General features: G+C 37.5%; 1 protein-coding gene across 10 annotated transcripts in view; it reads left to right on the top strand.

Moving 5' to 3' along the window:
- The window catches only part of CEP78 (centrosomal protein 78), a 50,801-nt gene that overhangs the window by 10,902 nt on the left and 16,204 nt on the right, over positions 1-23,695 (top strand). For 4 of the 10 annotated variants that reach the window (XM_032635175.1, XM_032635173.1, XM_032635174.1 and 1 more), the window contains exons 7-15: positions 488-552; positions 839-950; positions 4,567-4,702; positions 5,885-5,930; positions 7,354-7,482; positions 17,180-17,257; positions 18,936-19,102; positions 19,942-20,113; positions 21,028-21,289. In XM_032635175.1, the coding sequence (XP_032491066.1) occupies positions 488-552; positions 839-950; positions 4,567-4,702; positions 5,885-5,930; positions 7,354-7,482; positions 17,180-17,257; positions 18,936-19,102; positions 19,942-20,113; positions 21,028-21,289 (1,167 nt within the window). Of the gene's footprint in view, positions 1-487; positions 553-838; positions 951-4,566; positions 4,703-5,884; positions 5,931-7,353; positions 7,483-17,179; positions 17,258-18,935; positions 19,103-19,941; positions 20,114-20,431; positions 20,480-21,027; positions 22,278-23,695 lie in introns of those variants that run through there. The other 6 variants (XM_032635169.1, XM_032635176.1, XM_032635167.1 and 3 more) reach the window with 6 other exon arrangements.

The raw sequence follows: 23,695 nt of genomic DNA, 5'->3' as shown, positions 1-23,695 counted from the left end.
TAGCTAACAAGGCTTGCTGATAGATTAGATGTGGGGTATGAAGGGAATAGTAACAAGGAGACAAGTCGTTGATGATTATGTGTGCAACTGGGTGGTATCACATAGAAGAAGGGAGCTGATGGGAGGAGCGGCTTTTGAGGGAATATCAGGACTTTGGTTTGATATCTTAGATGCCCTTTAGATATCTAAGTGTCTGGACGGTGCTCAGACTGTACTTTCTATCCAAAGGTATCCAAAGCCGCTTTAGATGCAAAATGTTTAAAGTTGACCTTTGCTGCTGCCAAAGGGGGCAGTCTGCAAGGTGGCATCTTAGGTTTCTGAGGAAGAAACTAGAATACACAAAGGGGGAAATAAGTGTATAATTACGTAATGTAGATTTCATATTTAAATTTATGGGAAGAGCAATAATTAGTTGGCTTTTGGTTTTAAATGGAAATAGCTACTCATTGGGAAATAATTATTCTAATTTCAATTTATTTTACTTTAGATCATTCTGTGATGAAATCAGTTATCAAAAAAGTTCTCCAGAATGGAAGGAGTGCCAAGTCAGAGGTATATAATGTGTTTTAGTTCTCTCGGATTAATTTCTCTTTAGTGGTTTGTTTTTCTTTCTTCCTTAAAAGAAAATTATCAGGGTACTTTCTGCCATCTTAAAACTAAGTTTTTAGTCAAATCAAATGGCTTTTCTGTCTTTGAAAATGTTGTGTGATTCTTTAACTTAGGTTCTGAGAAATGCAGATTGAAAACCTTTTATTAACTTAAAATATCTTAATTTCCAGTTAAGATCAAACCCTCATAAATTACCTGGAACTTAAATGGCATATTTATTATTTCTCAGTACCAGTGGATAACTTCTCCATCTGTGAAGGAACCATCCAAAGCTGCTAGACAGAAAAAGAGAACTATAATTTTGGGAAGTGGTCGAAAAGGAAAAGCTACTATTAGAATTGGTAACTTTTTCTTGTTTTTAATGTTACTAGAATTTATACCCCTTATGTTTTCCAGTGTGCTAAAATTAAAACAGCCAATATTAATCACATGCATATTAGGAGGACTATAATTATTTTGATACTTATGAGAATTTATAGAATGTAGATATAATAAATGAATTTAAAGAGATATTAATATTAACCAACATTATTGTTTGGATTTCATAAAAAGTTCATTATTTTGAAAATATTTCCTGGTTGATGATTACTTCTAATACTTTGCAATTGAAATTTGGGGTGCACTTTGATGATAATTTTAGTAGTGGTGCTTTTGAGGGATGATTTTTTTTTTTAATGCAGAATTACCTTTTGCGCTATAAGAAACAAAATTTCTTCCCAGTTCCAACCTTCCCATTGTTCCCTTCTTCTTTCTTAGAAATTCTTACCTAAATTTTTGATTCACGTAATATCTTGTTTCTCTCAATGATAACAAAAACTTGAAATATGTATTATCCTTATAAAAGACTTCTACAGACAAGTTTATTGACCTAGATGGAACATTTTAGAAAAACATTTTCTAAATGTTTGCTGTAATGTGTATTTAATTTTCCAAATGATAGTTAACCCATAAAATCTAAAATGATAGATTTTACAACTAAGCCTATAATTTTGTTACCAAATGTAATAAAAAGCTTTTAAAACCCTTTAACAATCAATGGAATAAGTTTCACATTTCTCCTGAATATATAAATGTGGTGTAATTCACTTCTACTGATAACATTTGTATTGTTTCTAAGAGACCTTAACTTTTTATTTTCTGGAACATATTATCTTTAGTCACAAATAGTCTTTTTTTGTTGTTGATAAGAATGAATAGCAGGAGCAGCATTTGTGAAACCAAATCTAATATGAAACTGACTCTTTCTTGTGAGTAAATTTGAATTTTGAAACAGTAAAACAATAAGGTTTAATATAAAGCAAAATAAATTTTTTATGTTTATGATCTGCCAATTTCCCAAAAAAAGTTTTGTGGTGACTTTAGTTATACACCAGATACATTAAAAATCACCAATGGACAACACATCTTTTATTTAGGTGCCATCTGAAAGTTTTAAAAATTTGTTGACTTAATATCACTGAACTGTCCACTTTAAAATGGTTAAAATGATAAATTTTCTGTTTTGTGTATTTTACCACAATTTTTAAAAAACATGTTGTTTGAAGATTTTTAGGTTTTATAAAGGTATTGTATTAGCATAAGAATGAAAAATTTAAAAGACTACCTCTAGTCTCATTATCCTATCAAGCAATATTTACATTTTTGTTTTCTCTTCCTGTTGTCTATAAACGTAATTCCACATTATGGAATTATGTGGAATATAATTTAATATATTTGCCATTAAATATAATATAATTTGCTTATATATATAATATATATATTTATTTGCTTAAATATATAATATATATTTGCCATTCTTAAATATAATTTGCCATTCTTATCTTTTCATATTAAATTTAAATTTTATGATTCATAGTTATACTTTTTAACATTGTATTCACAAGTTTTCATTGAGTTGGTCAATTTTTTAAATTGGTGAGAAATAACCTAAAATAAACTATTGTAAACATCTTCATAAATACAGCCTTTTTTTTTTTTCTACTTAAAGATGTATGTTTTTGATTCTCCATTAATCAACTTGCTCGGACAATAGTGTATTAAATAGAAGTTGTTAAGAGTGTTTATTAAATGAAAAAAAAGCTTATGACTTGTCTGCCAGTTATTTCAAGACAGTGATATTTTAATAATCAAATAGTACATACAAAGAAGATTTGTGATACCACACTAATTACATATTATTATTAAAAATTTATATCATATGTAAAGCATTCTTAAAACAGCTAAGTTGACTTTTGCTATAATATTAGAAATAAATATATATATAAATAAAACATGTATATGTAAAACATATTAGGAATTTTATAATATTAGTACCTGGTGGTATATAATAGGGCATCATGGAATGAGAATAAAACAATTAAATTTTTTTTTTATTTAGCATGATTAAACAAAGTGGAAATGTAACTGAAGTATACAAGCTCATTGAGCTATTTTAAGAGTAATTTTATTTCTTGGGCTTTTTTTTGTATTTGCCTCAGTTATTTGGAGACATAGAGGTAAGCCAAATCAATGACTGGGTATATAGTTAGATCCAGGTAGGTGAGTATAGGGGTGAAATAATGGTGTGAATTGTGTCACATTTATATTGTAATTATGTATGCCTAAAAAAAGATGGGAACTTTTATTAGAAATTTTTTTTAGCTCCTAACAAGAAAAGTGTAATTTAAAAAAATTTTATTACAAATATATTTTCATTCGTTTCTGAAAGTAAAGGAAGGGTATACACATACAAACCACGTGCATATAAACATTTTTTTTTGAGGGTAATTAAGTTAGACAAAATAGAATAGCACAAAATGAACTGAGCTCCTGTATATTTTTAAGAGACATGTAAGTCACACAGGATCATGTGGTGATTATCAATAAGCTACACTCTATGAAATATTTGTCCTATATTACCACATGCACTCTGTTTTGCACTCCATCCTAATGCTGCTAAAATATAGTAGAAAGCAGCAGCATAGCACAGGGAGATCAGCTCGGTGCTTTGCAATGACCTAGAGGGGTGGGATAGGGAGGGTGGGAGGGAGGCTCAAGAGGGAGGGGATATGGGGACATGTGTATGCATATGGCTGATTTACTTTGTTGTGCAACAGAAACTAACAGAATTGTGAAGCAATTATACTCCAATAAAGATCTATTAAAATAAATAAATAAAATAACATAAAATATAGTAGATTTGAAGGATAAATATAACCATTTTAACCTATGATGTTTGTTTTCAGTAAACACAAATTAAATATTTAAATGTGAATTTTAATATGTGGCTTGTTCTAAATAAAATATTAACACGTAGGTCTAGTTTTTGCTACCAAATATTTCATATAAAGATACTTGACTCTCTACTACTGAAATATAGGATGTCTCCACATTTCACTCTTTTATCCAGTGGGTTTCATTTGTTTTTTTGTGTGTTTTCTATATGAAATCAAATGAGCAGTGAATGTTGACAGGCTTATAGGAGGGTAACGTTGACTTACCTACCACTTGTAGTCTTATAACTTTTATTGTTTTTACATAGAAAAATTCATCTTAAATTGAAATTTTGGTCTAATTCTAAAGATTCTGTTTGGCAGAAGTCATGGGTGTGTATCTGTGTTTCTCTATCCTGGAGATTCAGAAATGCCAAAGGTGTTCTAAGAGTCAATAAACTTGAGTGTTTCTGCATGATACATAAAATGTATCATTCTTTGGGATTTTTGAAAAATTTATTTTTGCATTTCTGCACATCTCAGTACTTTTGTTTTAGTTAAAATAACTTGTTACTGTAGAGAACTTATATTTTTTTAAAAATGCTGGCTTATGTAAAACCTTTTTACAAAACGATCCTCTTTTTAATGGCCTTGGCACCATTGTCAAGTGCCTGTTTGATTCCTTTCAAAGTGTACACGTGTGACAGTTGCTCTGTAGACCTTTGGTGCATCTTGATTCCTTCTTATCATGCTTTGTCAAACATAGGCTTGGCCACAAAGAAACCTGTAGGTAATGGAAGGAAACACTCTGCTGGTAAAGAATGTTATGCTCCTGAACCTCTACCACCTGGTGTGTCTGGTTTCCTGCCGTGGCGTACTGCAGAACGTGCAAAAAGGAACAGGTAATGTGCTTGCATTCCCTGTCTTTTTCAGTCATTCAGAATTCTTTGTTTTGGAACTTCTATTATGTGGGCGGTCTCTGGTGCTTTCTATAGAGCAAAAAAGATAACTCACACATGGCTTCGGCCTAATGAGCCCTCTAAGGAAGAAAAACAAAAAATAATTGGGAGTTTCAGCTTGTTTCTCAAGTGTCACAACAGAGGTAACCCGTGGGCGTCCTGAGGAGACTAAAATTATCTCCAATTGTGCAGGTGAGAAAAGTTTCACTAAAGGCAGGTGTAGTTGAGCCAAGCCCTACAGCACAGAAGTAGGAATTTGGATATGTACGAATGGGAAAAAAGACATTTTAGGCATGGGAAATAGTTTAATGCAGAATGGATGAGAAATATGGAGTAGATCTATTCTAAACCAACTGGCTTAACTCAGTAAATCAGCTTTAGTGAGTCAAACTAGCTTTAGCTGATTACTTATCCAGGGGATAGCTGTTCAGAGTAATTTTTGTCATAGAACTGTAAATAAAATGGTTGAACTATCGCTTTAGGCTTGCTAAGTGAAATAGATGGCTCTAGATGATCTTCAAGTGACTTACCTGGTAGTATTCACGAAATTGGAGGTTAACAATTGCTTAAGAAAACAAAGAGAATTGATTTTAAATAGTACTTGAAGTAGTTACTGTGTAAAATATCTGTTCAGTTGCTCATGTTAAATGGATGTTTATAATCCCCACTGGACAACCGACTACTTTTTTGCAAATGGTAATGTGAATTGCTGTTGCATAAACTGTAGTGTTGAATCCCCAGTCTTTGCACTTGAGTTTAACAACCCTGTGGTTTCCTGTCTTCTTTCTGAGACACTTCATCTCAGGTCCATCCTTGTCACATGGAGTGGTAAATTAGAGAATGATTAATATCACCAGTTAAAGAAGTGAGCCTGAAATCTCAACCATCCTGAACATAGGAACTGAAGGGGCCTCTCAGCAGTTCAGAGAGTTATTACCAAGCCAGTCGGCTGAATTCTGTTCAGTTTTCTCCGTAGCAGAGCCCTCCAGGTCCTTCTTTTGAGCTTATTTTCATACACAATTCTGTATGGATACTGTACATAATACTAAATAGTTGTATTAACTGGGTTTAACTGGTGATGTATTTACATCAAGATATAACTTCATTTTGTTGATATATTTTTAGGGGTTTTCCATTCATCAGAGCTCGTGATGTATCTAGTCAGTTGCAGGTATGTAGCTATCATATTTATAATATAGAGGGGGTTGAATTGGGAAAGGTGGATGGTCATTCTTTTTGCTTTTTAAACTGACAGAGCCTTACAAGAAGCATTTCCCTCTCTGAAATAAATCGATTTAAAACTTGTCTGGTCGCTCTCCCAATGCAACTGTGTAGTTTAAAACTTGTCTGGTCGCTCTCCCAATGCAACTGTGTAGTTGTGTGGATTTGGCACACAACTGGCAGCCTTGTGGTTATGTCTGTAAACAAGGAAGCCTGTTCTCCAGTCCGCAAATCAGCTGTTACCCAGTGAAACGAACTTGACTGCCGTTTCTGACCCCTCACATGGAGCTGTCATACTCAATAATGTTCATATGTTTTCAAGAAATGTTGTTTGTTTGCGGGCTATATGTACAAATTCCTGATCTTAAAGCCAATATAAAGCAACATATACCAAACCTCTGCTCTCTCACCAAGGCCACACACATTCCCTCTCTTCTGGCCTCATGACAAGCTAATACTGTCAGTATCAGAATCTCCTTCCCAGTGGTCTTGGGAGACTGCATAGTTGCTCTGTGAAAGACAACACTGCTGAGACTGAGAGAAGAGCACCTTGGGTGTCAGTCCTGCCCTTGCATGCCCAGAGGGAGGGGTGTGCGCCTCGTTCTCCTGTTGGGATTTTCCTGTGCTGCAGGGTTTGCTGCTTGTCAGAAGGATGTCCTAGCGACTTGTCTTCTGCATAGTTATATAATCCTAGCACACTTCTTTATGATCTGTAGACTTTTATGGGGTTGTGACCAGGTCAGTTTTTAAATGTTTGGAAATGTCATATTGAACAACATTGCAGTGGCAGTGAAGCTTGACAGGAGAATTGTATTACTATTACACTAGTTTTGGCTTAAGGGTGGTGAGAAGATGAAATTTTTGATGGGTCAGTTTTAGTTGTGTATGTGATTTATTTTTTAAAATTCTAATGTTTATTTTTCACAGCTTAGATATATTGACTTTCTGATTATTCTTCTGATTCTTTATCAGTCCCCTTACTGATGAATTCTCCTCCGAAAAACTACATTTTCTTCCAGACTGTTTTTGTCTGATGGTGAAGAATAAATTTTTCATTTGCAGTATAAAGTTGATCTGAGAAAAAATGTTTACCTTGGCTCTTCACTTGGCTTCTGCGAAAGAAACTTAATAAAATAATATGGGCAATTCCCATTACTAATCCTAACCATGTACAACAGAGGTCTGTACAGTAACATAGCAAAAATAAGTTCCTGTAATTTTACTTAGTCATTGCCTGTTTTAGACTAAGGAGCAGTGAGAGACATTTATAAATAATGATACCTCAGATCACTTTTGTTAAATGTCCTCTAATATTTGGATATTTGGTATCTGCTTGTGTTATCTTTTATACAATCTTGTCTTCTTTCTTCAAGCAGTCAGAATTTCCTGTGACTGTGACAGTAGAGAGTCCTTCCTCCTCAGAAATCGAAGAGGTCGATGATTCCTCAGAAAGTGTTCAGGAAGAGCCAGAGAAAATCAGTTTTAAACAAGAAGCATTGCAGGTACAAAGTTATCACTTTAAAGCTATAGAGAAGATTATTTTTCAAGTGGAAACCTGATTGCAACACTGCATAGCTTGTGTGAGGGTTCTCTTTTCCCCTCCCATCTGCATTGTATCCCCTTGAATGGTTCCTTAAGCTTAGACCAAGGTGAATGGTGGACATTTGAACTGTAAGAAATAAAAATCAAAACATGTCGTTAGTAATATATTTTCCTTTCCTTAGAACCTTAGGATATTAGATTTAGGGAGAACCTTAGTGATCATACGATGAGGAAATTGAGTTCTGAATGAAAATAGTCAGCTGATTCAGTGCTCTTGTTTTACAGATGAGAAAATTGGCAGTTCTAGTTCAACTCTCTTTTTATAAGAGGAAAATACGACCTCATTTGAAATAAAAGTAAAGTTGAAAAAAGTTTTAATGTTGATATTCTCCTTTCCTAAAATAAAAAATATCAAGAAGCTATATTACCTAATAAACCTGATATCTAATGTCATTCCATACTTTTGTTTGTATGGACAGAAAAGAAAAATTGATTTTCATAACAAATTTTTGAACCTCAAAAATAATACATTTATTTTATTTCAACTTTAATGCAGAGCTGAAAATTTCTAGTAAATAAGGGAACACCATTTAGGGGGACCTTGTCTTTGTGCTACAAAGTCCATGTTTAATTTTAAAAAATTATTTAATATGATTTTCTTTTCATATGAAACATGAAACTTGACAGGTTTCAGAACTAATTATCCCATTATTGTAGGACTATGGAAATTACTATTTGATTTTCAAAAGAGAAAGTTAGATTTTTATTTTTTTAATTAAAATTAATGATAATATAGAGAAATTTTAAGAAAAGAACTTAGAAAATTATGAAATGTTAGAGGAGTAATCTATAGTTCATTTAGAGTTACCCCCTTTTGTTTTATAAATGAGCACCTAAAATTTGTAGCACGTAAGTGGTTTATTAGTAAGTTGCAGAATACGACAAGACCCTAGAGCATCTAACCCACGTTCCTTGTCATTTTAGATGTGTTGTGTCCATTTCCTTCACGAGTAGACCAGGAGATTGTATTTCTAAAAGCAATTATAGACACTGGGGAAGACCAAGAAGTTTAAACACTGGGACCACAGAATAGCAGATTCAGAATATGCACTGAGAGCCCTTTCAGCTCTTGTCTGTTTTGACAATACCCTAAAATGATGGCACCAAAGTGTTTAAGTATATAAGCCCACAACAATCAAGAGACTTCAACATAGTTTTGAAAGACGGAAGACAAGTGGAAGAGTGTGAAACTGAAGCAGTAGAACAGAGGAAAACCATCACCTAGAATATGCACACGGACCACCTTCAACTGAGGAGGAATCTGACCCCACCTGCAGAAGCAGCTCCGTGCTCAGATGCACGTGTAGGAGAGAGGGTGGAGTTAGTTAAAAGCGTGACTCAAATAGGGGAGCTCATTGAAGGGTTGTGTTTGGAGGCGTGGACTCCCAGCCCCGCCCTCACGCTCCTGAAATGAGATGATTTCATTTTGAAAACAGTGAAACTGGGGAGAACTAAGGCAGCTAGTGTGAGTTTTTACACCCTAGAAAGGAGTGTTTCGGGGGGATGCTATTACAGTTACTCCCAGGTTCTTCCTGCATAAGAAGCCAATCAGCTGTTGACTTCAGGGAGCTTTCTGCACTCATTCTTAAATAAAAAATAACTGTCATTTGCCTGATATTTGAGTAAAGCTTACAACATGAGAGAGGGGGAAAAAGAGTGAAAACATATCCTAGTAGGACCAGGGACAATTTAGGGAACAAAATAATTTAATAAAAACCCCTAATTAGTATCCTGAGAGAGGTTTAAAAAGAGCTAGCGGGCTTCCCTGGTGGCGCAGTGGTTGAGAGTCCGCCTGCCGATGCAGGGGACCCAGGTTCGTGCCCCGGTTTGGGAAGATCCCACATGCCCACAGCGGCTGGGCCCGTGAGCCATGGCTGCTGAGTCTGCGTGTCCGGAGCCTGTGCTTCACAACGGGAGAGGCCACAACAGTGAGAGGCCTGCATACCGCAAAAAAAAAAAAAAAAAAAAAAAAAAGAGCTAGCAACTATAAAATAAGACTGGGGGTTAATTAAAAAGAGAATGGTCAGAAAGCAAAAGAGGTCTCTTGGAAATGAAAATATGGTTGCTGAAATAAATTCAGTAGGAATTAAAAAAATTTCTCAGTATATAAAAAAGTAAGACATAATGGAAAATGTGATAGAAATATGTTAGAGAGGCTGCATCTAGGAGATCCAACATGTTACTATTAGAAACTTTAGACCCACAAAAAAAATGGAGGGAAGCTGTCAAAGGGCAAGAAAATTCCCCACAGCTGAAAGTAAACATCAGGCCTCAGATTGAAAATAGCTGCAAGATGAACAAAAATAGACTCACACCTAGACACCCTTCATTGTGAAATTTTAAAATACTGAAAAAATAAAATAGAATAAACTACTGAGAGGATACATCCATTCCAGAGAGAAAAATACTGGTCACCTAAAAAAGAAAGTTAAAATCTGACTTTATCATAGTTGTCATCAGCACCATGGATCCTGGAAGGCATTAGAAAGATACCTCCAAAGTTTTTCAGGCACATAATTTTCGCCCTAAGGTTTTGTATCCAGCCAAACTATCAGTCATAAGTGGAGGCTGAATAAGATATTTTGTACGTAATTTGAAAATTTTACCTCCTGTGCTACACCTTAAGCTATTTATAGAAATAATCCAGCAAAATGAGGGAATAAACCAAGAAGGAAGGTAATAGGGGATTCAGTGTAGAGAGCAGCTAGTTTAGATTTGAGAGGCTTCTATTGAGATTGTGTGATTGAGAGCTTAGAAACACCTTGAGACATATTGTACTTACTAGGTATTAGGCACTGTTGGAAGGGAGGAGGGAGAGGAAGAGGAGAAGGAACTTGAACTCCAGAGGAGGAAAGGCTATACTGACATAAACATGAAGCAAACTAAACTATGGTTGATTTTTAACCTACCATTGGTGAGCAAGAGAAGAATCCACTTAGACTTGACACTATAGATGTCCCCCTTTTCAGTGACACACGGGGGTAATGACCACCTATCTAATTTGTGGTCCAAACCAGAACACTTCAATAGTGTAAGGAGGCGCTCTAATGCTGTAACATCAGGACAACAGGTATAAACTGGAACAGCCCAAGGCAGCTTGGGGTATGTGGTCACCCTACACAAGGGCAGTGACACTGAAACAGTATAGAAGGAGGTATAGTCTATACACAGAGACACAATACATCTGCAGTGGGCAATATTAATTTAATTGTAATAATGGAAATACTATCTTGGTTTGCAGCTTTTATTGTCAACTTGCATGTAATAACGAATAACTAACCTAAACTATACTTAGTATGTATTAGTATTAACTTGGTATGTACTGAAATGTATTGTGTACTAGTATGTACTTAGTATATATTATGCTCTAAGTGTCTTTGCATATATTAACTCATTTAATCCTCTGAATAGCCTTATGAGGTTGGTGCTAATATCATTCCCACTTTTCAGAAAAGGAAGCTAAGACAGGGAAGGAACTTGCCCAGACTGTACCTAATTTAGGGCTGGATTGAGGCTTCGAGTTTCGGCGCTCTGCCTGTTCTCTTAAACATTACTCCGTACTGACTCTCAAATAACGGAAGACTTAACTGCACATAGAACAGAATATAAATTTCAACTTTGACAATGTAAAAGCTAGGTTTGGAAGGTAGACAGGAGGTAGAAAAAAGGGAAGATGGTATGAATGTCCTCATTTTACAAAGCCTGACGTTGAGAGAGTTTATAGCTGATCAACAATGTAGGTTTTTAAGTATATCACTACAAGTCAAAGAGATCATGAGCAGTGGAATAACTAATGATGACATAACTTTACTGAGCAGTGTGGACATAGGAAAGAGTGCAAAGGAACTAAACCCTTACTTAGTAAATTAGAAAGTTAACAGACAATGCCTCAAATTTAGTGAGAATATAGTTATGTAAGAGTATTACTTGGAAATGGAGAAGAATTCAAAATAACAATAGTTGGACTTCCCTGGTGGCGCAGTGGTTAAGAATCCACCTGCCAATGCAGGGGACATGGGTTTGAGCCCTGGTCCGGGAAGATCCCACATGCTGCAGAGCAACGAAGCCCGTGTGCCACAACTACGGAGCCTGCGAGCCACACCTACTGAAGCCTGTGCGCCTAGAGCCTGTGCTCCACAACAAGAGAAGCCACCGCAATGAGAAGCCCACGCACCGCAACGAAGAGTAGCCCCTGCTCACCGCAACTAGAGAAAGCCTGCAGACAGCAATGAAGACCCAACACAGCCAAAAATAAATAAATAATAATTTAAAAATTTAAAAATAACAATAGTTGACTTAAACCTCATAAAAAAAGGAAATCCAAACAGCCAGTAAACACGGAAAAGCGTATGACTTCATTAAGTAATAAGGGAAAAGTGAGTCAAAACCAGTGAAACTACATGCCAATCAGATTGACAAATACATAAATAAAGTGTGGTAGTATCAGGTATTGTAGACCTGGAGTACTATGGGAATCTTCTACCCTGCTTATACTGGAGTATAAATCAACACAACTACTTTGGAAAGCATTTAGCACTCTCCACCAACTGAAGGTATATAAATAACCCCGTGACCCAGCAGCCCTCACCCCCGCCCTGTATAAATGCACCAGGATAACCGGTACAGCAGGATTCGTGTGCATTATTTGCATTAGCACAAACTGAAAAAAATACAAATGTCTATTAAGAGTCAAAAATTAAATAAGGGCTTCCCTGGTGGCGCAGTGGTTGAGGGTCCGCCTGCCGATGCAGGGGACACGGGTTCGTGCCCTGGTCTGGGAAGATCCCACATGCCGCGGAGCGGCTGGGCCCGTGAGCCATGGCCACTGAGCCTGCGCGTCCGGAGCCTGTGCTCCGCAACGGGAGAGGCCACAACAGTGAGAGGCCCGCATACCACAAAAAAAAAAAAGGAAAAAAAAAAAATTAAATAAATTATGTGTATTCATACAGTGAGAAAACTATCAAGCAATAAAATTGAATGAACTAGAGCTACAGGCAGCAATGTGGATGAATTTTTAAACCAATGTTGAGTGAAAGAAATAAGATAGAAAAGACTTCCTATACTATGATCCTCTACATAAAGTTAGATGTTGACAAAACTAAACTATTTTGTTAGGGATGCATGCAGGTTAAAGGAAGTGATTGTCAAGAAGTGAGGATGGTGTTTAACTGGGAAGAGGGAAGGAGCTTGTGATGAGAAAAGGGTATGGGGGGTTTTTGAGATGCTGACAAGTGTCAATACTTTGAGATTTGAGTAGTGGTTATGTAAGGATTATCTTTTTATTTGTCACATTGACAGTTTTTTCCTGTGCGCTTCTCAGTACGCATATCGTATTTTACAGTTAAAAATCTGTTTAAAGAATCGGTCGCTTGAGTGCTGGATGTGGGAGTGGGATGAGACCATTTTATTTTAAGCCTTTCACTACTGTTTGCATTCGCATGTTCATACATTCAGCATTAATTGAACATATTCTATGTACCAAGCACTCTTCTAATTTTATATGTGTTTTAATTCATGTAATCCTCACGAGAGCTCTGTGATATGGGAGCTTATCTCCATTTTATAGATGAGGAAGTTGAGACCTAGAGTTACAGAATTTGTCCAAGGTTATATAGCTAATGGGTAGGGCCAGGCCCGTTTGCCTCAGAGAATCTGAATTTTTTAAATATAATCTAAAAGAGAATTTAATTACTAATTATAAGCAAAAAAATTGTACATTAAAGAAGATGACAAGTTTTCATCTATCCAGTTAGAAAAAAACATACAGTCTATCTTTCACACACATACATCTTGTATTGGCAGGGATTTTCCTTATTAAGCAATAATTTATTGACCATCTACTTTGTGCTAGGCACAGGTGCTGGGGATAAACACTTAATAAAATACACTCCTTTCTTCAAATAACTTGCACTCTAAGTGAGGAGGTAAGCCAACAGTTATAGTAGAGGTTATATACCAAGTGATACATCACGGATGGCAGTATAAAATCTTAGAAATCTTTTGGAAAGAAGTTTGGAGATAGGTACCTCAGAGCCTTAAAAATGTTCATTTGCTTTGATCTCAAACTCATTTTTATGGATTTATTGCAAGAACGTCATTCTCAATATGGAACAAAGCCTTCATGCATAAAAACGGTTATTTTGTCTTATAATATTGAAAAGTTGGAGAGAATTTAAATGTGTAAAATGGTTAACCAGTAAACCCACTCAGTGGAATATTTTGTAGCCCACAAAAAAAATCAAGGTTATGAATCCCCTGATTATATGAGAAATGATTTATTTCAATGTTAAATGGAAAAAAGTTGAACATAGAATTTAATATGCAATATGATGGGAGCTTTGTCCCAGAAAAATCACCCTAGCCGGTGTACAGAAGGGAGGAAGGAGAGCAGATGACAGGAAGGAAAATTATTCCAAAGCCTTATCATTAGTCTTACTTAAGTAATAGAATATCAAGCAATTTTACTTTGTAACTTTTTTGGTTCCATATTTCCATGTAAGGGACATGAATTATGAATACTTTGTAGGAGGAGGGTACACTTTTTCACAAAAATTTAACACTGTGTTCTAATTCCCTCCACTAGAGGGAGAAACTATTTCATGTAATTGCACTTTGATGTGCTATTTAGAACCAGTCAGGAATTTTTAGTCTACTTTCCTCTGACTGTGGTGAGGTTTTTTTGTTTGTTTGCTTATTTGTTTAGAATTTCTTTGAAATCAGTTTCAGAAAATTTATTAAACCACTATATTAAAAGCAGAGGAATTTTGCAATTTTTTTCCCTTTTTCGCCATTGAAAACTTGGCTGGCTTTAGTAATGAAACATTAAAGAATTTGAAGTTATTGGACTGTCAATTTTTTAAATATGTTCTAAATATAAAAATATATGTTCATTGAGCAAATTTTTGAAAACAATGAACAACTTATTGAGGGAAATAAAAGCCACCTCTGCATGTACACACACCTAATCTGCTCTTTTGTCTTAAAAAAGTATCAAAAATATTTTGTCATGTCACTAAATACTCCTCTACATCAGAGAATTTGGTTAAGCTTATGCACCATCTCCCAGGAAAAGCGCACAGATATATTTTGAATGTGGAACTCCTGAAGCCCATTCATTAACTCTGGTTGAGACCTCTTGTCATTCTTTTCTTAGTGCCTTCATAGCGCATTCCTTCAGACGGTGAGCTATTTTTATTTAAACCAATCCCAATTTGGAGGCTCTTAGCTTTCTTCTAGGGTTTGGTTATAAACAATCTTATGACATCATGTTGGTACATAAATCTTTGCCCACATCTTTGATTTCCTTAGGGTAAACTCCTGATGTAGGATTGTTGTTAGGTACCAAAAGCTACTCTCCAGAAACTGATACCAGTTCCTCTCCCAATGATGGCATATAATAGAGTTCCTCATTCTTTAAGTGATTGTTCAAAGCAGTTAAAATGTATAAATATACCGTACTGTTTTCATAAGTACAGGTATTCTGATTGTTTATCGCTGCATAAGAAACCACCCCGAAACAGTGGCCTAAAACAATGACAGTCATTTATTTTGTTCATGAACCTGGAGGTTGAGTAGAATATTAATTCTTTTACTACACTCCTACTGACTGCAAACAGTACCTATTTGACTAGCTCACAGTTCCGTAGGTCAGAAGTCCAGGCACAGCGTGACTGGGTTTCCTGCTCAGATACTCACGGGAACATGTGGGTTCCTTCCTGAGAGTGTTAAAGCACGTGAAATTTAATTATAAGACATTGAGCCCCAAACAATGGATGTTCACCATAGTTTGTGTGGGTCACAGAGCTGAAATCAAGATGTCAGTCTGGCTGTGTTAGCATCCAGAGGCTCTGGGAAAGAATGCCTCCAAGCTTCTTCGGCTTGTTGGCATAATTCAGATTCTGCAGTTGCAGGACAGAGGTCCCCATTTCCTTGCTGGCTGTCAGTCGGGGGACAGTCTCAGCTCCTAGAGGCCTCTTGCTTGCCTTCCCTGCTGCAACATTGGACTTCTTCAGAGCCGGCAATGGAGAGTCTCCCTCTTGTCCCTTTTGTACTTCAATTTAGGAAGAGTTCAGGTCCTCTTTTGTTTTTTTTTTTTTCGGTACGCAGGCCTCTCACTGTTGCGGCCTCTCCCGTTGCGGAGCACAGGCTCCGGACGCCCAGGCTCAGCAGCCATGGCTCACGGGCCTAGCCGCTCCGCGGCATGTGGGATCTTCCCGGACGAGGGCACGAACCTGTATGCCCTGCATCGGCAGGTGGACTCTCTCAACCACTGCGCCAGCAGGGAAGCCCTCAGGTCCTTTTTATGGAGTGCCTGATTAGGTCACATCCACCTAGAATAACCTCCCTATCTTAAAAAATCAACTTATTTTGAACCTTAGTTACATCTGCAAAATCCCTTCACCCCAGCACCTAGATTTAGGGTTTGATTGGTTGATTGGAAGGTTTGTGTACTTCAGTAAGTAGGAGTCTTAGGGACTCTTACAGAATTCTGCCTATTGCAAGCAGTGTCCCCACTTCAAGGACCTAAGTGTCTTAGTTCTTAAAATTCATAAGAGAGTTTATCAGTGTTCATTTTATTTTATTGACCTTGGTGATGGGAAGACTACCACCTCCGTGAACGGGAATGGCACCGAGCTTCCTGAGTTCCCAGTGTGGCTCTGCTACTTAGTGATGTGACCTTGGCTGTTACCCTACTTCTCTGCCTCTGTTTTCCTCATCTGTAAAATAACATGGAGTTAGTGATCATTCTTTCCTCATAGGGTTTTATTGTTTTTTATATATATATAAATTTATTTTATTTATTTATTTTTGGCTGTGCTGGGTCTTCATGGCTGCTTGAGGGCTTTCTCCAGTTGCATTGAGCGGGGGCTACTCTTTGTTGCAGTGCACAGGCTTCTCACTGCGGTGTCTTCTCTCTTTGCGGAGCACGGGCTCTAGGCACACGGGCTCAGTAGTTGTGGCACATGGGCTCTAGAGCGTAGGCTCAGTAGTCATGGCACACGGGCTTAGTTGCTCCGCGGCATGTGGGATCTTCCCAGACCAGGGCTCGATCCCTTGTCCCCTGCACTGGCAGGCGGATTCTTAACCACCGCGCCACCAGGGAAGCCCCCCTTAGGGTTTTGATGATTAGATTATTTAATGCCCAGAGAACTCCAGGAACAGTGCTTGACTGTAAATTGCTTTAAAAGTGATTACTTTAAAAAAAATGCTTTTGAATCTGCAATTATGCAATTCAGTTATGTTAAGCATGTTCATTAATAGGACTTCCTGCTATAAAGAGACCCACAAATAAAAATAGAATTTTTCTTTCTTGGTCTTAACTTTTTATTTCTGACTTACTATGTTATACGCATATGGCTTTTATGGTGGGCTGCCACAAATTTATGTTGGAAAGAGTGGGATTTAAATAAATCTTTACTATGCTAATTTGATAGATTTTGATAATTCATTTCACTAGCATGGTATGATATTACCAGTAGCAGACTAAAATCTGAGTTCACTTCTGGCTCTGCCCCTAAATCCTGATGAGACCTATAGCTGGAAAGGCTTTTGGATATTATACTGTGAATTATCATAATATTGACTCTGTTTGTTTAGGAAAAACTGGAGGAGTGCCTAAAGCAGTTAAAGGAGGAAAGAGTAATAAGACTGAAGGCTGATAAACGAGTCAGTGAGGTAAACAAGTTTCTTCTTATACTTTTGAGAGTGTTTTGGTTTTATTTTGATTAGATTTTAAGCCATATACACATAGTTTGTATGTAATATGTTGTAATATGTATATAAAACTGTAATATGTTGCAAATTGGTTGTATCATATGGACTTTTGCATTTACTGGTATTTAGTGATCATATGATCTATATTCCAGAAAGCATATTTTTAAAAATGTGAAAATTTGGTTTTGTGTGTGTGTGTGTGTGTGTGTGTGTGTGTGCGGTTTTTTTTTGTTGTTGTACGCGGGCCTCTCACTGTTGTGGCCTCTCCCGTTGCAGAGCACAGGCTCTGGACGCGCAGGCTCAGCGGCCATGGCTCACGGGCCTAGCCATTCCGCAGCATGTGGGATCTTCCCAGACCGGGGCACGAACCCGCATCCCCTGCATCAGCAGGCGGACTCTCAACCACTGTGCCACCAGGGAAGCCCGTGTGTGTGCTTTTATATGACATTAGCTTATTTTCTGTTCATGATTCTTTGATTCAAGAAAGCACTTTTTGTGCATATACTGTATATACAGTAACATAAAAGACATGATGAGACTCTCCTGGCAATGAATTAGGAAAGGGAATCATTTAAATAAATTTAAGATATTGGAAAACTTCTAAGAATGCAATGAAAGATAAAAATATATACTATGATAATTACATTAGGTAATGTACATGAAAGCAGGGCATAATCTAAAAAGTTCTATCTAAATATAATTTATCACAGGGTGAGTGTAGGGAGGAATTTTTTTTTTTTTGCGGTACGCGGGCCTCTCACTGTTGTGGCCTCTCCCGTTGCGGAGCACAGGCTCTGGACGCGCAGGCTCAGCGGCCATGGCTCACGGGTCCAGCCGCTCCGCGGCATATGGGATCTTTCCGGACCGGGGCACGAACCCGTGTCCCCTGCATTGGCAGGCGGACTCTTAACCACTGCGCCACCAGGGAAGCCCGGGAGGAATTTTTGAAAGTGCATCCATTGGATTGGCGGACACTCATTCAATAAATGTTGAGCACCTGCTTATATAAGGCAAAAGGGGCATCATGAACATAACGGTCTTTCTGAGAAATACTAGACTTGAGCTTACAGGGGCTTTTAAGTGCATAGATGATGAGCGGAAGGGGAAGAGTGCATGGGGTTGAATATTTTTAAGAAGCCAAAGAAAATATTGGTGATCCTACATTTAATAAATTGGGTTGGGTATGATTTAGGCCTTTAAACGTAAGCATTAGATATTTTGCTCACTAAAGTTAATTCTTAACATTCAGCAGAGTTGTAATATGTTTTGTCCAAATCAGATTCTATATTTCATTTTCTAATATAAGGGAAACTTAAAGCAGGTAATTTTCTAATGTGGAATGAGGCTCCAATATGATTTTAACCAGTTAGAAATGTGATCTTTTGTGAAAGATCATTAATAAAATGATAACTTTGGTTTATTTATATACCACCTAAGTGTTATATAGGAAAGTTTGTTGGGTGCCTGTGGGTTTTGATTATTATGTGATGTGGTCTCTGTCTTTACTGGTGGAGAGTTAGGTTAGTTACAAATTAATTACATTTTGAGTGTTTTAGTTTTGTTCCTTGAAACTAGACAAGGCTACTTTTGATGACAATGAGAAAAAATCATGTCAGACATTTTCAGTTTTCTTTTATAGCTGGAACATGAAAACGCCCAGTTAAGAAATATAAATTTCTCTTTGTCTGAAGCCCTTCATGCACACTCATTGACAAGCATGATCCTGGATGATGAAGGTGTTTTGGGCAGCATTGAGAATTCTTTTCAGAAGTTCCACGCTTTCTTGGATCTCCTTAAAGATGCTGGGTTAGTTCATTTCTCTTCATGGCGTTCTTCTCTTTGTGACTATAATGGAAGTTTTCTGAGGAACTGGAGCAGTTCCTCACTTCCATGGGCATATTTAGTGTAATTATAGGTAATATAGTTGACTTTTTTAAATGAGGAATTAAATTTTTTTAAGAACTGCAAATAGGGGAGCCTGCTTTGTTAGAGTGGGGAGCCCATTATAGAAGAGTAACCTGTAGACAGAGTAATTAGTAGGTATAGTTTTTTGTAAAGACTAAATTGAAGGCAATTTTCAGTGAAAGTATTCGGGACTGCATAAGAATTTTCCTGTCTTTCACTTATTTGCTTGTTTGATAAGTTTAAATTAAAGTTATTTTTGTCTTAGACATAAAAATTACTATTAATCTGCAGAGAAGATATAGGTCAGTGGTTCTCAACTGGGAGCAATTTTGCTGAAAGAGGGAAGTGGAGATTGATAGTTGATGGAGTAGTGTTTTGTCAGTGAATGAATTGGTGTTGGGAAGGAAGGAACAAACACATTCTTGGAAACTGGAGGAAAGGTGGTAAAGAGGTGTGGGAATGGAGGTGTGACAGGCAGTGGACGAGGTGCGTGGTAGATGTTGAAGCTGCTAGTGAGACAGTGTTTAAAATGGAGGGGTAGTAGGTAAGGAGATGGGATGTGTCCTAGAGGGTGAATCTGGAAAGGGCTGAGAATTTGGGGGAGAGGCTTGTAATCTGGAGTAGGATGTTGACTTTTACTATTTTAGAAGTATTTCATGATTGTAGGTCTGGGGAAATCTAAACTGCTCTTATGCGATTTTAATAACCTTTGTCTTTTCTCCTTTCCTCCTCTGGTCCAGGCTTGGGCAGCTGGCCACAATGGCTGGTATAGATCAGTCAGATTTTCATTTACTAGGTCGTCCCCAGATGAATTCTACTGTTAGTAGTCCACCTAAAGAAGAAAAGAAGGCACTTGAAGAAGAAAAATCAGAATCAAAACAGGGTGCCCCAGGACAAATGCAAAATATCCAAGTAAGTGGACAGAACAGCACTTAATGATTCTAAGAGTGATTAGCAAAAAGGAAATAACCAGGTCAGGGAGAAAACAATAATGATCAGTCTCTAATAGTTCACATGCTCGGGAACTAGAAGACTCTGGAATCCTTTCCAAATCTGAGATTAGTAGTAATTGTGTGCCCATTTCATGATACTGTATTGTTGTAAATAAGAAAACTGGAAGTTCTTTAGAAAATTTATGAGTTAAAGCGAACTATCCTTAATGAAGAAAGGAAACATTAGAGAACATATTCCAAATTGTATAAATGTCTATTCTATTCATATTTTATCTAGGTTTCTATTTGTATGCAATCAGCTTACAATGAAGGAACGCTAATGAAGGTACATGTACTGATATAGATAATTTTTAAAATAAGTAATCCAGACATAGCTAATAGGTAACGTATTATGGTGACTCCCCTGGTCATGGGAATGGGAGGGGAAACCTGTCATCTCTTCCTCCAGCCTCACTTGGAGCCCCCTTCTCCCACCTCAGCCAATCTCAGACTGGTCTTGGGAACTGAAAGCTTGAGAACACAGTCTGGTCACAAGCTATATACTATTTACATGTGCCTGGAGGACAGAAAAGAAATTAATTTTTTTACAGAGTAGGGTTTATTTTTAGTGAGGGACAGGAAATGGGTAATAACTACCCCAATCACCAAAGTCTGAAAATATAGCGGACATAGCCTTGGATATAGCTAGGTTAAGTTGAGAATCACTTGGCAAGATATAATTAGAGAGAAACTGGCTCTGAAATCTTCTGAATAATCAATTGACTGTCCTAATAATAATATCGCAGAGTAACATTGAAGTTTTGAACTCTACTTTTTAATGGTTGGCTTTGTGCATCACTGAATTTTTGTCTTGTCTTTTGTTTTTCCTTCCAGTTTCAGAAAATTACAGGTGATGCTAAGATTCCTTTGTCTCTCGACTCCTTCCAGGTCCCAGTCTCTACTCAGGAGGCCTTAGAAACTTCCAAAGATAACCTGGGGTTCCCAGTCACAGAGCAGCAGCAGGAGTCTTTTGAAGATTTCATTGCTAGAACATGTCCTCCTTCAGCAGATGTCATTTCTGGAACTGGAAGTCAAAGAAAAGAAGAGGAGTTATCTAGAAATAGCAGGTCTTCTTCAGAGAAAATGACCAAAGCAGGTGAATATACCAAAAAATACTCTGCTAAGAAACAACCTGGGAAGGACCTGCATTCCTGCTCCGACTCACCTGTAAAGCAGAAAAACAAAGAAATTGGGCAAAATAATTCTTTGGTTAATAAAACAATTAAAAGTGAGTCTTCGAAAAAACCCATTTCTGTTAAGAAAGAGAGTAGAATAGTGACTGTTTCATCAAAGACAACTAAAAGTAAACTCAGTCTACTAGAACATTCTGAAAGTGATACTCTTGGATCTGATTTTGAATTTCAAGAAAGCATCCATACTCTATCACGCCTAACATAAGTCTAAATCTTTTAAAATTATGTTTTTGCCTTCAAATTTTAATAAATTACTTATGATTTTAGTATAGCATATGGTGTTTTAAAATACTTGACTGGAAGCCATTAGAGAAAGATTTATCTATACTTTTTTATTATAATGAAAGTCTGGGTGTATTTTTCCTTGTGACAGTTTGCACCATTCTTCAGCTAGTGTTTACTGAGGGCTTCATATGTACAGTACTTTTCTGGGTGCTATTGCTTTCAGCAGTGAACAAAAAAGAGCCTTTACTCTCCTGGAACTAACACTCTGGTGGGAGAAAACATAAACAACAAAGCAGGGTAAGGGGTAAAAAGAGATGGGAATAATAAATGGAATAATTTTACCATTTGGTTAACTGTCAGACTATTATAAATCGTATGGCCAGAAGCCATTGACATATTTTAATTCACAATAACTAGAGAGCATCAAACAATTTACCAAGGCACTTAACCGTGTTTATGGATTACAGCAACGCTCTGAGGTAGGGAACTGTTACCATCCCCATTTACAGGTGAGGAGACTGAGGAGACGTTATGTGAGTTGCCCAGAATTACACAGCTGTAAGTGGGAAGCTGGGATGTGACCAGAACCCATGCTCTTCTTTTTTTAATGTATGGACTTTATTATGTTTCATTTGTTTCTGATTTATGTGATTTTTTTTTAAAGATTTTTTTTGATGTCGACCATTTTTAAAGTCTTTATTGAATTTGTTACAGTATTGCTTCTGTTTTATGTTTTGGTTTTTTTGGCCGCGCGGCATGTGGGATCTTAGCTCCCCGACCAGGGATTGAACCCTCACCCCCTGCATTGGAAGGCGAAGTCTTAACCACTGGACCACCAGGGAAGTCCCCCTTATGTGATTATTTTTATGGCAATTTTTAAAAATTTTATTTTTTATTGACGTATAGTTGAATTACAGTGTTGTGTTAATTACTGCTGTACAGGAAAGTGACTCAGTTATACATTTATATACATTCTTTTTCATATTCTTTTCCATTACGGTTTATCACAAGATATTGAATATAGTTCCCTGTGCTATACAGTAGGGCCTTTTTGGTTTTTTTTTAATATATCCACTTTTTTTTTTTTTTTTTAAATGTTGGGGTTAGGAGTTTATTAATTTATTTAATTTATTTTTGCTGTGTTGGGTCTTCGTTTCTGTGCAAGGGCTTTCTCCAGTTGTGGCAAGTGGGGGCCACTCTTCATCACGGTGCGCGGGCCTCTCACCATCGCGGCCTCTCTTGTTGCGGAGCACGGGCTCCAGATGCGCAGGCTCAGTAGTTGTGGCTCACGGGCCTAGTTGCTCCACGGCATGTGGGATCCTCCCAGACCAGGGCTCGAACCCATGTCCCCTGCATTAGCAGGCAGACTCTCAACCACTGTGCCACCTGGGAAGCCCTAATATATCCACTTTTTAAAAAATAAATGTATTTATTTATTTTTCATTTTTGGCTGCATTGGGTCTTCGTTGCTGCATGCGGGCTTTCTCTAGTTGCGGTGAGCGGGGCCTACTCTTCGTTGCAGTGCACAGGCTTCTCATTGCCGTGGCTTCTATAGTTGTGGAGCACGGGCTCTAGGTGCATGGACTTCAGTAGTTGTGGCACGCAGGCTTCAGTAGTGACTCACGGACTCTAGAGCACAGGCTCTGTAGTTGTGGCACACGGGCTTAGTTGCTCCATGGCATGTGGGGTCTTCCTGGACCAGGGCTTGAACCTGTGTCCCCTGTATTGGCAGGCGTATTCTTAACCACTGCACCACCAGGGAAGTCCCATGTAGAACCTTTTTGTTTATCCATCCTGTATATACACCGGTTTGCATGTGCTGATCCCAAACTCCCAATCCAACCCTCTCCTACCCCCTCCCCCTTGGCAACCACCAGTCTATTCTCTATGTCCCTGGTTCTGTTTCTGTTTCACAGATAGGCAGAACCCAGGCTCTTAATTACTTTGTTATCCTGTTTCCTTGTTAATAGAGGAACGGTTTAAGGAAGGCACCGAGAGAGAAGCCAGTGAGCACTAGAAGTGCAAAACAGTGGGGCTGTCAGAAAGCACACCTGTCTCCTTCCCCCATCGTGAGCAGAATTTTT

This window comes from Phocoena sinus, chromosome 6 (assembly GCF_008692025.1).
Source record: "Phocoena sinus isolate mPhoSin1 chromosome 6, mPhoSin1.pri, whole genome shotgun sequence".
Taxonomy (NCBI): domain Eukaryota; kingdom Metazoa; phylum Chordata; class Mammalia; order Artiodactyla; family Phocoenidae; genus Phocoena; species Phocoena sinus.
The sequence above is the reverse complement of the archived record's forward strand: the minus strand, read 5'-3'. Positions and strand labels throughout refer to the sequence as shown.